The sequence below is a fragment of the Zingiber officinale genome, chromosome 1B (assembly GCF_018446385.1).
Source record: "Zingiber officinale cultivar Zhangliang chromosome 1B, Zo_v1.1, whole genome shotgun sequence".
Classification (NCBI taxonomy): domain Eukaryota; kingdom Viridiplantae; phylum Streptophyta; class Magnoliopsida; order Zingiberales; family Zingiberaceae; genus Zingiber; species Zingiber officinale.
Window position 1 is genome coordinate 120,569,763 of NC_055986.1, and position 17,224 is coordinate 120,586,986.

At 41.7% G+C, this 17,224-nt stretch overlaps 1 protein-coding gene across 1 annotated transcript; it reads right to left on the reverse strand.

The window, feature by feature from the left end:
* Positions 1–3,001: 3,001 nt before the first annotated feature.
* Positions 3,002–4,129, reverse strand: LOC121975801 (ethylene-responsive transcription factor 4-like). The gene has a single exon (XM_042527679.1). The coding sequence runs from the start codon at positions 4,032–4,034 to the stop codon at positions 3,300–3,302; it is 735 nt and encodes a 244-aa protein (XP_042383613.1). The 5' UTR covers positions 4,035–4,129; the 3' UTR covers positions 3,002–3,299.
* Positions 4,130–17,224: the final 13,095 nt, after the last annotated feature.

Sequence of the window (17,224 nt, forward strand, 5' to 3'; positions counted from 1 at the left end):
ATGAGGAATTTGAACCTAAATTGGTCTCCAAGGGGTTTTAGGCCTTAATGGGCCCCAATGATGTTCCTTTAACAGAATTACCCTTGTTGGAGTCCAATTAGACTTGATGTACTATCATCTCAGATTGGCTTCGAGAGGCTAAGCATTCATGAGGTCGTTGTGGGGAGGTAGAACTCTTAGTAGACTTAGAGCGACGTTTGAAGATTCAGGAAATCTATTCCACACCACGTTCGACCGGATGTGGAAAGCTATGTTTCTCAAATGTTCGATCGGAACCATCTGATCAGTGCTGTAGAAGGAACCATCTCATGTGATCATTAAAAGACCTGGGACACGTGGTTATTCAAGCTGGGTTTCATGGCCTCCGTCAATATCTTATTAGCGCTATCAACTTAGATTTTGGGGGCCACGCTCTACATCCCTCTATGGAGTTTATCTCATCCCTTTGGTCGACCTCAAGAGTCATCTTATGATTAGGGCGTTTAAGTTGACCTTTCTTAAATTTTGACTTCCATGTCAGCCAATAAACTTGACGTTACTCTTCACTCGGGATCTACCTCATTTGCCGTATCAAAGATGTACTAAATATTTTTTACGAATTATCTATGATAGAAAAACCATCAATACTACGAACAAATTATGTAATTTTTAACAAGATACATGAGTCTACAGTATACCGCGCTGTTACATAAGATATATAAAAATATAAAAAGATAATATTATTTATAAGACCTAGAAAGATGAAAAATAAAATATACTGCTTGCACATTATATTAATTTAAGTGATCAAGTTTTAAAATCTCTTTTCGCAATACTCTTATAAAGTTACTGCGTGTGTTTTGTTTACCATTGGTATTCGTATTTTTTTTTTCTTAAACTTTAGATATGCCATCCACATTAAGGAGTGATTTTAATTCTACAAGCCAATATTATGATTGTTGATGTATCTATCCTTTACATAGTGAAGCTCTGTGATGTATCTATCCTTTGGAGAATCTTATCCTGTCCTCCATCAATTTAGAAAGCCTCCAAATTTGGTTAAGAAAAAGATCAGATCAATTAGAATTCTAAGTAAAAGTTTTTTTAATCTTTTAGTTAGTTATTGGTGTTCCCTTGTTCTTCTAAAATATCTAAATAAGTTTAAAAAAATTATTATATAGCATATTTGACTGAAATAACTGGTGTATTTTTAATTAAAAATGCTAAAAGATTATATATATTTTTAAAATTAGGACTAAGAAGGTTTATGGAAAAGGAAACGTATGAACAAGAGAGTCTAATTGTCCAACGTAAAGAAACTTTGTCCACGTTAAAGTCCCGGATTCTAATGCCTCCAACTGTGTAATGAATCTGACAATTGAAAAGACGATTTTGCGTTTTAAAAATTGAAGAAAAAAAAATAATTGGAGGATGAAACGGAACACAACCATGATCTGGCGGACCCCAATTGAGGTCCGTCATACATCATGCCTTGTGGGACCCCACCAATACTCAAATAGAAGTAAATCGTCGATTTGCAGCAATATGCGGACGTACTCGTAGATCTTGATGCCCGACTCCGCGCACCGCACAACCGGATGGTGGGACAAAGTTCCAGAATCCGCATAGCGGTGCGACCGAGGCGGCCGATAACAATTCAAAAGAAATCCTCATCCCAGATTGGCCCGTGCGCATCCGCGTGGGGCCTGCCTATAACAAGCCGACAAACAGCCATCCATTTATTATGTTCCGACGCCAGCAGCGCCGCGCGAGGTGTGTTACGCGTGACCCCAGCGGTAACCAACTTCATACCTTCCCCGCCCCATTCCTGCCGACATCGGTCCAATCAATTCTTTGACCCAACGCCTTCCTCTCCATTTACTCTAAAATCAATTTAAGAAGGAAGAATTTATACCGGAATTAATTAACGAGTTGTTCAAACCTTTATTAAATGGGCAATACAATTTAATCCATCTAAAATAGATAAAAAATTTTTTTTATTCTTTTCTTCGACTGTCTCCCGTCACTTTACTTTACTTGCCCATCGCCTATTCGTCAGTCCACTGGGTGCAAAACTATGAGCACGTGATTTACACGTAAAATTGCTGGACCTCTTGGCCGTGAGCCAACAGGCTGTATGGTTCACTGACCATATGACTTAACATTCTGCTCGTAAGCTTACTCTGCCACCACAAACTGAATGCTGGCTGCGGGTTGAACAAAGATAAATTAAAAATGAATAAAATAAATTTATTTATTTTTTATTTTACTCCAGAATAAACTGGAGTGGAACATAAAATTTTTAGCCGAGCGCCTACGCCCCCGAACGACGGCTTCTCCAATAATGGGATGGTTGGATATTTGGACAGGTGACGAATCAATTGCGAAGGGCTGAAATTTTAAAAATCGATTTATTAATTAAATTACTGGTTCAGATCGAGCTGGATTCTGTGCGGACCGGGTCAAACAAGCTTTATCCGCGCCAATACCCCGCGGGGCCACCGGTGTCGGGCAGTCGCCCACCAGCCGTACGAAACGTCTGCCACTATGCGGGGAGCGGCGAGGTTTGGTGGTGCGGACGCCTTTTTGGACCACAGAGACGGCGACGGCTGCGACACACACGTATATAGGGGCCAAGCGTCGCCAACAAGCTTACAGCGTGCTAAACTTTGGCTTTCCGAGCCCATCTACGGTTACCCGCATTCATTACCTTGCGTCACGTGTATAGATTTCCAGTGTTAAGTGTTAAACAGAGCGAGAGGAATGGTCACCTCGACGCCGGGAATCACGTTCGGCGTCAAACGAGGGCGTCGCTGCAAGCGGGGCAGCGAAAAAGCGGTCCACAAACCAGTTTGGCGTACGAATATTTAGTTTTTAAAATAATTAAAGAAAAGTTGAGGCGTAATGGATTGGAGTGAGAGGGTGGTGCGCAGGAAAGGGACAAAGTACCTGCCGGCGGCAGCCGCACCCACCCCACGCCTCTAAATTGATAAATTTAACAGAAAAATATTTTTGTTTTGGATAAAGGAAAAGATGTCGCCGACGACGGAAGCTGGAGTCCTGAAATTAGATAAAACTCTTCTTCTTTCTCGATCTAGCGGTAAAGGAGAAAAAGAAGAGAAAAAAAGGTTCAGATATACAAAAATCCTCTCCTGTTTACTGCTCTCGCGCTTCTGATCGCGAAAGGAGAGGTTACGAAAGAGACTCGTACAAGATGTAAGAAAACACCGGAGAAGTAGGCAGCTCCTTGAACGTAGCAAGTTGCGTTACATAATTGTTCCAGCTAAGGCATCGAACGGGACGATCGATTGGCAGTGACATCAGTCGAGCTCCCGTTGAGGAAGGAGGTTGAGGTCGAAATTGTGGGGGTTCTTCTGCGGTTGGGAAGGAACGGGGTTGGACCGGAGATCGATGACCGAGGAGGAATCAGAGTCGCTTTGGACGGCGCAGGGCATTCTTTTCTGTATACCGGCGACGAACAGGGGAGGGCAGGTGGCAATATGGTGAAGATTCATCGCATCAATGGATTTCTCTGATCTGACTATAGAATCGATGAGGGAGCACGGGCGAAGCGTTGGCATGGCCTGAGCGACTGGATAAGAGGAAAAGGGGAACCGCCCGGCGTAGCGGACGCGTTGGAGATGATTGAGGTCGAGAGATGGCTGGAGCGGGATCGCCATCGGTGGCACAGCCGCCTCCGTCGCGGCCGGAGCCTCGCGGCTGTTCGATTCTACTGTGCTGCTGGGGCTGCCGCCGCTGGTGGCAGCCGAGCCAACGACGACGGCGCTCAGGTTCAGGTAGGCGTCAGGGCACGGAAAGTTAGTCTTGGCCTTCGATCCGCGGAACCGGCGGGCTGCGGCGTCGTACGCCCGCGCGGCCTCCTCTGCTGTGTCGAAGGTTCCCAGCCAAACCCGACTCTTCTTCCCGGGATCACGTATCTCTGCCGCATACCTCCCCCACGGCCGCTTCCTCACTCCTCGAAAATGCATATCTTTTTGTTCCACACCGGCAACGTCAATCCTCCCTCCGCCGCCAACCACCGGAGCGACGACCATGGGTAAGGAGCTAGGATGTGGCCCTCGCTCCTCTTCTATTACCCAGGTTTTAAGCGCAATAGCGCATTCCTAGGTGGGTTAAGCGAAGAAGGGGGGATGGCATTTATTTATAAAATCACAGCTAGATTTGGACGGTGATCAGGAGACTTGTGATTATCGGCGTAGTCAACCAGTTGTCTGACTGTTCTATGGCCACCGCTCTAGAAATTCTTTTTATGACTTGATCCGCCGTTTTAGAACCCAAGTTCTCACCATTCTATCCGAGCTACACGGGGGATTTTGACGGGTGACGTTATAGGTCAAGAAGTGTAATTTCGTCGAGTGCCATCGAGGCTGACGGACGTGACGTTACGTGGCATGAGGCGTGGTGCCCCAAGAGTTAAGAAAAGGACGGCACGGCTTTATCTCCCGTTCCGTAGCACTGACGGACAGCAGTGAATGGATGAGGCCGTCTCCGTCTCTTCGGCACGCAACGTGCAAATAATAGTTCAAATTCGACGTGGAAACTAACGGCGTCCCCGTTGGATCCACCATCTGTCGGCATCGGCCGCTTCCGCGCCGAATAACTTGGATCGCGGCGCCAGGCTCCAATGTCCCGACTCGGGCGGCCTCCGGCCTCGCTCTCTCCCCCGGACGGCGTGGAAGAGCAGCTCCTTCAAATTCAACTGCCCCCGCGTACTGAGTATGACGGGGACCTAAAAAAAAATGAGCGACACGTGCCGGGAGCGGAACTAGTTATCGAGGAATCGATAAGTTTAGACATGTTGATTTCTTCTCAGTTCTCACCGTTCGTGCAGCGGACGGCCATGATGCTGCGGCACTGTTAGCGCAGAGTCGCTGTCTCGCTGACATCGTCATATCACGACGTAATTTTCCTGCAACAGCTTCCGGCAAGCAGAAACGAGACAGAAGGTGGGAAACAGGGAAGATATATATATATATATATATATATATATAACAGGAGATTGGTATTGATGGCTTGATTTCGGCCGGCGGCCGCGTGTGAACATAGACGGTCCATTAGCTTTCGTGAAAGTGGTGTCGTACTACACATAATGACTACGTAGGCGAGTGACCGACGCGATTCGTGTGATCCGCGCCGTAGACAACTGCCCCACCCACCCAATGGACTTACTACGTGGCCATCACAGGCTTCTGCCGTAGTGGACTGGGGCTGCATGAAGTCATCTGCAGTGGGAGGACACTCATCGTCCTTAGCAAAATATAAAATATAAATTAAAAAAGGAAAAAAAATCGACTGAGAATGGATAGTCGTGATGGTATTTATTTGAGAAGGTAATTAATTAACAAGATGTCAATTCAATCAATTCATGCCAGTTACGTAGCACTTGATGCAATTCAGCGTTCTAATAATTCAGACAAGCAGTTCCCACTAGTCCCGACTCACTCCCTAATTCATGAATCATGCTACGAGTTAACCGTCGCAGACTTTTTGCCTTCGGAGTAATGAAAGTGGAATTGGTAGCCACCGGCGTAGGGCGTCTTAGTACCAAAAGTATTGTTCCAGTGGTCCTTGACGGTGCTTCATTTATCAACGACAGGACCACTAGCGAGCAACATTTCGTGCTCGGCAGACATGATTTTAAGGACCACATCGTCACAATCGCATTACGTGCGATAGATGAGCTTATTCATTAAACAGCAAGGAAGATCCAAACTACGAGTTGTGACTTGTGTACGAGGGAAAACCTAGACCACAACGTGCGTTCGTATTGGGCCTGATTTTGAGCAGGAAAGGCAGACAAGACCCAGAGGAGGAGGGAGGACCTGTTTACAAGAGCTCGCAATAAGTACTCAGGCTAGCTAGGAGTTGAACGGTGAGACAGTAGCTGTTCTGAAACTGGAATCCTGTGGGTCGATGTGGAATTAATAGCGGATGGGTCTTGCTTGCTTCACTAGGCGTACTGCTCTCCCTACTGGTTCGAGCTTCGATCTCTTTCAATTTATGACACTGCTTAACTGCTTATCAAATAAGTGGAACAAGAGAAATGGATCATGTCTGAAAATTAAAAAGATGTCCCGTTGGATAGGTAGCGATGTAGTTGACTGACAGAAGACATCACGATGGGAGATAGATGATGAACCAGAATAAGAAGAGAACTTTGAGCGTCTTTCTCTTCTCTGCACACACTCAAGAGAGTAGACAGAACATCAATATCTATAAATCAGGGAAGGAGTCTCTGGCGAAGACCCTCCAATACTCAAGTCAGTGGAATGTCTAAGTAGAAATTGGGAAGATCAACAGTAGATGCGTGCAGTATGTAAAGTATAATGTTTCGCGTAAATGAGACTGTTGTAAAGCATGTGTATCATGCAAACAAAGAGAACCTTATTTATATATCACCTCTCATAACATCCACAATAATGTGGTGGTAGAGAATGTCAGAAGTTGTCGAGTAAGGGAAGACATACAGTCTGGGATGATATACAGTAACCGTCTGAGGAATCTTTGATTACCCATATGTATACCTCTTTTGTCTTTTGTAACTTACGTAATTAATGAGGCAGTTGAACAAATATTCTGTCATAATATGTCGGTTGAGGGAAAGTGTAAAGTCACTTTCGGAGAAGGTTCCATTGAATGCCCATATAACAATAAAGGAATATTCTCTAACATACAGTTGTTATTCTGACAGGTTGTTGTGATTCTTTGACCGTGTTGTCCGCTGAGTGTATCCCGGTCTTTAAATCGGCCAACTGTATTTCGTTCTTCCCTCAAGTTGCTCAATTATATACTAGATAGCGTTGGAGATCTGTTCTAGAAGTAATATGAAACTAAGTTCCTTAGGTCTGGTCGGTTCCTTAGTCGAATAGCCATATACTGGGATACTTATCTTTAAGGAATGGGGAATTGAGTCCTTAGAGATTCGATCAGTACTTTAAGCTGATCATTCATATGAGAAAAGACTCGCCTTTAAACGAGAACCTAAGATCTAGAATTTTGGCCGAGTTTTTATGGGGAACTACTTTTTTATATGTGTAAATTTGACCTGAGTTGCTACCGACCGGATATATGAAGGAAGACTAGCATGAGAGAGAATTATAAGATCGACCAACCATTTGCTGTAAGACTTGTACTGAGTGAGAATCTGAGCCTCCTTATTTCGGCCGGACTTATGACCATCCAGATCTGTGATAAGTCAGATGTCCCTTAAGCTCGGTCAAATATAGACTGCTCGGATATATGATAGATGTCTCCATAAGAATGGGACTCTAGGTTCTCTAAGTCCCACCGACGTCTAGGCTAGTCGTCCTTATTATGAAGGCCTTAGCACTAGGTGAATACCAAAGCCTCATGGAGAGTGACACGCTGGCTGTCACCTCCCCTTGACCTTAATCGTCATGTCACCTTGACTTTGACTACCCCATCATATCTAGGTCTGTCTTTAACATCCCACATTATTAGCCTCCCCTTCAAATCTAGTCAAAGGAGACTTATAGTCGACTAACTAGACCTAAGTCCTGTACCTTCTTGACTGGCTAGCTTATTAGCCCGATCGGACGGACATGTGTCCATCCATCCATTACGACTACACTTAGTCATATTTTTTGAAGAACTACATGTCAGAGGGTTGATATGCCTAGTAGTGTACCACTGATATGTGGAAAGGTGTTTTTTCAGCATAATGATTCGACTGTCTCATCCATCATAAATGTCCATTTATGGGTGAAGGTCACTTGCCCCCACTAACACATTCTTTGAAGCGATAGTTGACACATGCCTTTTTGTACGGAGCAACGGTACTTCTCCTTTGTAAATCAATGGCTAAGAGCGGGCATGCTATTTTGATCAAACGGTTGTGGTAGGTCTTATCTCGTGGCTCATATCTAAAAACTGTAAGTGGTGCATAGACAAGTTACTTTGCACTTCATCTTCTCTGATCCTCTCTTTGGTGATTTCCTTCAACAAACTTGTCATTCTCTCAATTTGAATCAGTAAGTTTTTCCTCATACTCTTTGCTGCATTTCTTACACTCTCATGGCTCAAGAGTCCTTTGCTCCCTGGTATACTTTTATTCATTCAAATTTTGATAATACTGATTGAACCTTAATCCGTTTGCAATGCGAAATCCCTAAAAACCATTGTATTGTCTTTCCTTCCCCTTAGGATAATTCCCCATCATCCTCCTCCTGGCCACATTACCTTCTTCAAAGACCAACTGCAAGCGGTTTTACGTTTTCCCATCCCCCACTTCTTATGCGAGATACGCCACTATTTCAAAATTCCTCTCCAACAGTTCACTCTAAATGCCTTCCGCACTATGTGCGGGATATTTATTTTGTTCTATCTATATGGCATTGCCCTGACTCCTCATAACTTTCATTTATTTTCTTAACCTAAAAAAAAGAACCAAGGGTATTTTTTGTTTCAATCTAGTCCTAAGACAGTGTTCTTTGAAGAACTGCCTTCTTCAAATAAGGGATGAAAATTCCATTTTTTTCTTTGTTCAGATTCCCGAGTCCGTATCTTGGCCGACCAGGAGGCAGTTCAACTTTCCCCCTCTCTTTGACCATGGGAATTTTAAACTTGACCCAACCTTCATCTCTTATACAAAGAAGTTGGACGACGTTCAATTCAAGGCCCACAAGTTGCTAAGAGAGGGCCTGCTATATTTGCTTGGATTAAGACCCGTTCAGGCAAAATTTCCCTGCTCTTTTGGTAAGTCTTATCAACCTATCCATTAGGTTGGCACAAACTAAAGTCTTTCTTGTTTCATAGAATAGACGCTTTCTTTGAGTTTGTAGCTGCCGAGCATATTGATGTGTGTAGATTGTATACACTTGGTTAACATGTTTTGACTCATATTCACATATTTTATACATGCTTTATCTATGCACTTTCGTACTTCCAGCTTTCCTTTTGAGCATATTTATGTTGGAGTGTATACTGAAAGCCTAAGCTTTGTAAATATTCATTATGAATAAAGAATCACATTTGGTCTAATTATCTACATTTGCTTGTAGTTGTTCATTTAATTTATATTGTAGATAACATAGTATGTGGTGTCACATACAGAAGATGATGTTATCAGTACCTTATAAATTATAAACAGTAGCTCACGACCAGAATGGAAAGGAACAAACCATTAGAAGGTCGTAGTGTAATTAGGTATTAGTTTATCTTGACTATATAATTACACTAGTACACTCAGAGTGTATTGAGTAGGATCATTTGAGGTTGTTTCTTTTATACTGACTTTATAAAGGAACAAAGACCTCGGTTATTATGGAAGTGTGTGCTCTTAATCCTAATATAATAACAAGCACATATATTTGATATTTATTTCTTTAATTTATCAATGGGTGAGATTTAGTTCGATGAATCAATAAGCCCGATAAATTGGGAAATGATATCACTTATAGTGTGTGTTGTTGATTATAGAAGGAAACGTGTCCTAGAGATACTAGGTTGATAATGTCCCCAAGAGGAGCTCATAAGGATTGTCATGTTAAACCCTGCAGTGGACTTAGTCCGACATGACGATAAGGTTGAGTGGTACTACTCTTGGACTTAGACATTAATTAAATGAGTTGTCAAGAACTCACTTAATTAGTGGACATTCGATATCTTAAACACGGAGACTAACACACTCATAATAAGAAGGAGCCCAAAATGTAATTTGGGATTGGTGCGGTAGTTCAATGATAGTTCTCTAGTGGAATGAATTATCATTGATAAAATTAAGTTGTGTGTTGGCGAACACGGGATTTAATTTTATCGGAGACCAAACCAATTCCTCCTCTCGGTCCCTATCGTAGCCTCTTATTTATAGAGTTCTATACCCACCTATACCCACCTTCTATACCCATCCAATGGGGCCGGCCAAGCTAGCTTGGGAACAAGCTAGGGCCGGCTTTGGGTGGTCGGCCCTAGCTTGAACCCAAGCTAGTAGGGCCGGCCAAAAATAAATTAAAAAGAAATTTAATTTTAATTTTTATTATTATGTGGAAGATATATTTTAAAGAGAATTAAAATTAAAATATCTCTCTTGTAAAAGATTTACAAAAGATTAAAGAAAGAGATTAGATCTCTTTCCTTATTTGTAGATTGGAGAGTTTTTTATTTTTCTCTTTAAAATTATTCACATGTTAATAAAATTAAAATTATAGATATTTCCTTTTATTAACCATGAAGAGATTTTTAAAGAGAAATTTTATTTTTTAAAATTTCCGGAAACAAATAAGGAAAGTTTTAATTGTTGATTGAAACTTGTCCAAATTGCTTCCTCTTGATGTGGCCGGCCATTAGAGTTTATTTGGGAAATTTTATTTTTCTCAAATAAATCATGTCAAGGAAATTAAGGAAATTTTATTGTAAATAAATTTCCTAATTTACCTAGGCCAAGGAATATAAAAGAAGGGGTGAGGGTGCCTTCATGAGACACAACATCTATTATTCCTCTCCCTCTTTTGTTTCTTGGTGTGGCCGGCCATCATCTCCATCTCTTCCTCTTGTGGTGGCCGAACCTCTCCCTCTCCCTTGGAGTTCTTGTGGTGGCCGGATACTACTCGGAGAAGAAGAAGAAGAAGGAGAGGAAGCTAGCATCTCTTGGAGCTTGGTTAGTATTTTGGTTTTCTTCTTTGGTAAAGTTCTTCCTTTGTGGCCGAACCTTGCTTGGAGAAGAAGAAGGTGGTTGGTGGTTTCTCATCTTGGTAGATCGTTGCCCACACAACGTCCGAGGTTAGAAGAGGAATACGGTAGAAGATCAAGAGGTTTTTCTACAAGGTATAACTAGTAATTTCTTTTTCCGCATCATGCTAGTTATTTATGGAAATAATACCAAATACAAGAGGCTTACGTTCTAGTATTTCGAATATGTTTTTTCGAAGTTGTGTTCTTTTGTTTCTTTCTTTTCCTTGTGATTTGATTGTTCTCTTTGGTTAACCTAAAGTTATTTTAGGAAATTAAATATTAGCTTTCTATTAAAGGTTTTGTCTAGTCGGTGGTGGTTGCTCCCATATCCAAGAAGGCCATGTGCCTCGCCACGTCAGTACTGGGAACCTTTTATGGAAATTAATATTTAATGGAATTAATAACTTAAGGAGACTTGGGTCGAACGTGTTAAGTTCCGCAGGAGATCCAAGTCAAAACCTAAAAGAACAAATAGATTAAGTTTTGGATCAAACGTGTTAAGTTCCGCAGGAGATCCAAAATTTAATTTAAAAGAACACATGGTAGCTAGGAAAAGGTTCAGATCTTTGTACAGTGGAACCTATAGGCTTTCCGAGTAGCAACCAACAATTTACTCTTTTTGTTAAGAGATCTGCTTTTGTGCATTTTGTGTACATATGAGTCGAATTTGGAGAAGATTTTGACACTTGAACAAGGAGGAAAGGCACAAGCCTTGTGAGCCACATGACCCTACCATGGGGGGTTGCCCAGGCCGTGTGGAGTTCCTTGGCCATGTGGATGCAACAGAGATGGAAGTTGCCATGGCAGTGTGAACCTCACACGGTCGTGTAAAGATTTGAAGCCAGATGGAGCCCTGATTGTGTACACCACACGACCATGTGAGATTTCCAGAGACCAGGAAGGCCTTGGTCGGGTACATCACACGGCTGTGCAGGACTTCCAGTGAGCAAGAGAGCCCCACCCGTGTACACCACATGGTCGTGCCAGGTTTCCAGAGGCAGAGCCAGTGCAGGCCGTGTAGATCTACACGACCGTGCAAGGGGAGCATTGGCAGAAGCAAGCCATGGTCGTGTACCACACACGGCCGTGTAAGGTTGGCAGAGAAGGAAATGGCTCTGGCCGTGTGAACCTCACACAGTCGTGTCTCGGGGCCGTGTGGCGCCCGAACCCCATCTCTATATAAAGGTTTCTTCAAGATTTGAAGGGGGATCTTCTCCTTTTTGGGGGGAATTCAAGATTTAGGCGTTCCTCCACCTTCTTGGAGGGATTTCCGGCGATTCTAAGGGCGAATCTTCAACGTTTCGACTCCGGGGAGAGAGGATTGGATCCGAAGATGGTCTTCATAGTAGATAAGCTTTTGTTCCCTATCTTTCTTGGATTTGGGGATCAAGATGTTTATCTTTTCTTCTTCTTTTGGATTCTTTCCTTGTTCCATGAATTAGATCTCTTGTTCTAGGATGGAGGGAGTATTTGTAATGAATATTTGATGTAAACTCTTGTGGATTTGCCAAGATTCCTATTTCTATGATTTTGCCCTGTTTTGTATCTATTCTTTCTTGTGTGGATTGTTGTGACTAGGGCTTAATTACCATGCTTGATTGAATGTTTGAATATCTTGTGGATCTTGTATGGATTGCTTCTCATTCGATTTTCTGAGGGATGTTCGTGTTGGTTGCTACACGGAAAACCCAATGGCTCCACTATACAAAAATTTTGTACGTGATCTGAACCTTTCCTAGCTACCATGTGTTCTTTTAAGTTAAACTTGTATCTCCTGCGGAACTTAACACGTTTGATTCCAAGTTTAACTTAGATGTTCCTTTAGGTTTAGATTTGGATCTCCTGCGGAACTTAACACGTTTAATCCAAATCACCTAGGTTATAAATTCAATTAAATATTAGTTTCCAAAATTGGCTTCCAGTACTGCATGGCGAGGCACTTGGCCTTCTTGGATATGGGAGCAACCACCACCGACTAGACAAAGCCTTTTAAGGAAAGTTAATATTTAATTTCCTTATATAACTCTAGGTTAACCAAAAGGAACAATCAAATCATAAGGAAAAAAGAAAAAGAACACAACATCAAAATTAAATTCGAAAAACAAGAATCGAATGCCTCTTGTATTTGATATTTATACAAAGAAAAATTAACTAGTATGATGCGGAAATTAAATACTAGTTGTACCTTTTCCTTGTATGCTAAAAACCTCGAGATCTTCTGTCGTATCCCTCGCCTCCTCTTGGGCGTCGTGTGGGCGACGATCCTCCAAGACGAACACCACCCGGAGAGCTTCTCCTCCTTCTCTAGAATTCGGCCACCACCACCACAAAGGAGCAAAAGAGAGCAAAGGGAAAAGAGGGAGAGGGGCCGGCCACTTGATGATCTCCAACAACACAATATCAATTGTTATGTATTTTTAAGGCCTCCCCTTCCCCCCTTTTTATATTAGTTTCCCAACGGAAAATTATGGAAAGAGTTTTATAAAAAATTTAGACTCATTCCTATTTCCTTTTAATTTTATCTTTTTCTTTCCTTTTAATTAATCAATCCTAAATTGATTTATTAATTAAACAACTATTTGTTGATGTTTAATTATTTGACCGGCCCCTTGCTTGGGCAACAAGCAAGGTGACCGGCCACTTATTAAAAGGAAAAGAAAGAAATTTTTTTTTATAAAATTTTAAAAGAAGAAAACTTCTAATAAAATTTTACAAACTCTTTTTTTTTTCTAATGTGGATATTAAAAGGAAAGTTTTAAAATTTAAAACCAAGTTTTGAAATTTAAAACCAAGTTTTAAAATTTAAAACATCTCTAATAATATTTCTTTTTAAAATAAAGTTTTATAAATTTTACAACTCTCTTTTAAAACCTTGTGGCCTAATTTAAATTAGGAAATTTTTATAAATTTATAAATCTCTCTTTTTACAAATTGTAAATATCTGAGGAAATTTAAAAATTCAAAAATAACCTTCCTAATTTAAATATTGCGGCCGACCCCCTTGCCCAAGGCAAGGGCTGGCCATTTCTAGAGAATATGTGGCCGGCCATTGCTTGGTCACCAAGCAATGAAACGACCCCTTCTTGGACACCAAGATAGGCTTTTCTTTGGATGGACTTGAGGCTTTATTGAGGCTACAACAGGGACCTAGAGGAGAAATTGGTTTTGGCCTTCCGATGAGCTTGAGTATCCCGTGCTCGCCCCGAACACACAACTCAAGTTCATCGATAATAACTCATTCCACTAGAGAGTTATTATCGCACTACCGCACCAATCTCAAATTACATTATGGGCTCCTTCTTATCATGAGTGTGTTAGTCTCCCTGTGTTTAAGATTATGAATGTCCACTAATTAAGTGAGTTACTGACAACTCATTTAATTAATATCTAGCTCCAAGAGTAGTACCACTCAACTTTATTGTCATGTTGGACTAGGTCCACCTGCAGGGTTTAACATGACAATCCTTATGAGCTCCTCTTGGGGGCATTCTCAACCTAGATAAGTAGGACACATATTCCTTCTATAATCAATAACACATACTATAAGTAATATCATTTCCCAATTTATCGGGCATGTTGATTTATCGAGCTAAACCTCACCCTTTGATAAGTCAAAGAAATAAATATTAAATATACATGCTTGTTATTATATTAGGATTAAGAGCACACACTTCCATAATAACTAAGGTCTAGTTCTTTTACTAAGTCAGTACAAAAAGAACTTACCTAAATGATCCTACTCAATACACTTAAAGTGTATCAGTGTAATTTATTAGTCAAGATAAACTAATACTTAATTACACTACGTCTATTCTGATGGTTTGTTCCTTTCCATCTTAGTCGTGAGCAACTGTTTATAATTTATAGAGAACCGACAACATGATCTTCTAAGTGTGACTCCACACTCCATGTTATCTACTATATAAATTAATTGAACAATTACATTTAACAAATAAATGTAAACATTTGACCAATGTGATTCTTTATTTCAAAATAAATGTGTACAAAAGCTAAACTTTTAAGTATACATTCCAACAATCTCCCACTTATACTAAAAGTCTAAGCTGCCATATCTGTTGCCATACATCAGATTCTCATCCCCTCCACATGCCGATCAAAAGCTTTCGCCGGAAGGGCCTTAGTGAAAGGATCTACCAGGTTATCTGCTGACGCTATCTTGGCGACGACAACTTCTCCTCACTTGACGATGTCTCGTATCAGGTGGTACTTACGCTCTATATGTTTACTTGCCTTATAGGCTCGTGGTTCCTTCGAGTTTGCAACTGCACCGCTATTATCACAATAAATTGTGATGATTTTGGGCAAACCAGGAATCACATCTAAGTCCATTAGAAAGTTCCTGAGCCATACTGCTTCTTTAGCGGCCTCAGAGACTGCTACATACTCAGCTTCCATGGTTGAGTCCGAAACGCATTTCTGCTTAACACTCCTCCATGCAATGACTCCACCTCCTAAAGTAAACACATAGCCTGATGTAGACTTACTGTTGTCCCTAGGGATGTAAATGAACCAAACGGTTCGCGAGCTATTCGGAGCTCGATTCGGTAAAAAGCTCGTTCGAGTTCGTTCGTTTATCTTATCGAGCCGAGCTCGAGCTCGATTTCGAGCTCGACAGTTTTATCGAGCCGAGCTCAAGCTTAAGGATATTCGGCTCGTGAGCTCGCGAACATGTTCGTTTATAGGCTCGCGAGCCAAAAAAACGAGCCTTAAAACGAGCCTTAAATCGAGCCTTAAAACGAGCCTTAAACGAGCCAAAAAAACGAGCTCTAAAACGAGCCAAAAAAATGAGCTCTAAAATGAGCCTTAAAATGAGCCAAAAACGAGTTCTAAAACGAGCCAAAAATGAGCTCTAAACGAGCCCGAAAACGAGTCCAAGCTCGCTTAACGAGTTAGGCTCGTTAACTTTGATAATCGAGCTAATAACGAGCCGAGCTCGAACTGTTCGCGAGCCTGATAATTCTAAAACGAGCCGAGCTCGAACCTTGTGATAAAAGCTCGATTCGATCTCGAGCCGAGCTCGAGCCCGAATATAACTTAAACGAGCCGAGCTCGAGCCTGATACTGTTCGGTTCGGTTCGGCTCATTTACATCCCTAGTTGTCCCTATCTGATTGGAAATCTGAATCCGTGTAACCCATAGGGAGCAAATCGTCTGCTTGGTAAACTAGCATATAATCTCTAGTCCTTCTCAGGTACTTTAATATATGCTTTACCGCAGTCCAATGTCCTTGTCCAGGGTTAGTCTGATATCTACTAACTATGCCCACAGCAAAACAGATATCAGGTCTCGTACATAGCATTGCATACATTAGGCTTCCTACAGCCGAAGCATAAGGAACTGCTTTCATATCCTCTATCTCCTTTGATGTCTTCGGAGACATCTCTTTAGATAGAGCTACTCCATGCTTAAAAGGTAAGAAACCTTTCTTGGAATCCTGCATGCTAAAACGAGCAAGGATTGTATCTATATATGAAGCTTGGGACAAACACAACATTCTTTTCTTGCGATCTCTTATAACTTTGATCCCAAGGATGTGTGCACATTCTCCTAAGTCCTTCATATCAAATTGTTTGGACAACCATACCCTTACGTCCGATAATACCTTGACATTATTGCCAATTAACAAAATATCATCTACGTATAGTACAAGAAATACCACCACGTTTCCGTTACACTTCTTGTATACACAAGACTCATCCGGACACTGAATAAATCCATATGACTGGATTACTTCATTAAACCGGATGTTCCAAGACCTTGAAGCTTGCTTCAGGTCATAAATGGACTGATTGAGCTTGCACACTAGATGCTCTTTGCCTTTTTCAATGAACCCTTCTGGTTGCTTCATATGGATGTTCTCTTCAAGACTTCCATTAAGGAAAGCTGTCTTGACATCCATTTGCCAAATCTCATAATCCATATGAGCAGCAATGGATAAGAGTATCCGGATAGACTTAAGCATGACTACCGATGAAAAGGTCTCCTCATAATCGATTCCCTCTTTCTGAATGTACCCTTTCGCAACAAGCTTAGCTTTGAAGGTTTCTACCTTCCCGTCTGTCCCTCTTTTCCTTTTGTAGATCCACATGCATCCAACGGCTTTTACACCATCGGGTGGTTCTACAAGCTCTCAGACCTTATTAGAGTACATAGACTCTATTTCAGAATTCATTACCTTTTGCCAAGATCCTGCATCTATATCTTGGAGTGCTTCATCATATGTTCGGGGATCTGGTTCATGTTTGCCTGGGATCAAGTCCGAAGACTCACCCAAAAACATGAATCTCTCGGGCTGCCTTACAACCCTCTCACTACGACGAGGCACCGTCTGTGGTTGTGTATCATGTGTGACACGTGTTGCAGTTTCTTGTGGTACTTCATTTTGTACTGTTGGTACTGAAGTAGATGTTGTAAGGGATCGGTGGCCGGCTAGAAAGGGGGTTGGATAGCTAGGTCACCCCCAACTTCGATTTCTTCTCTACACGGTTAGTTTGCGCAAGCGGAAATGAAACTA

Excerpts from the sequence above, each read along its gene's own strand:
- LOC121975801 (XM_042527679.1), bottom strand. The coding sequence starts at position 4,034 with ATGGTCGTCGCTCCGGTGGTTGGCGGCGGAGGGAGGATTGACGTTGCC.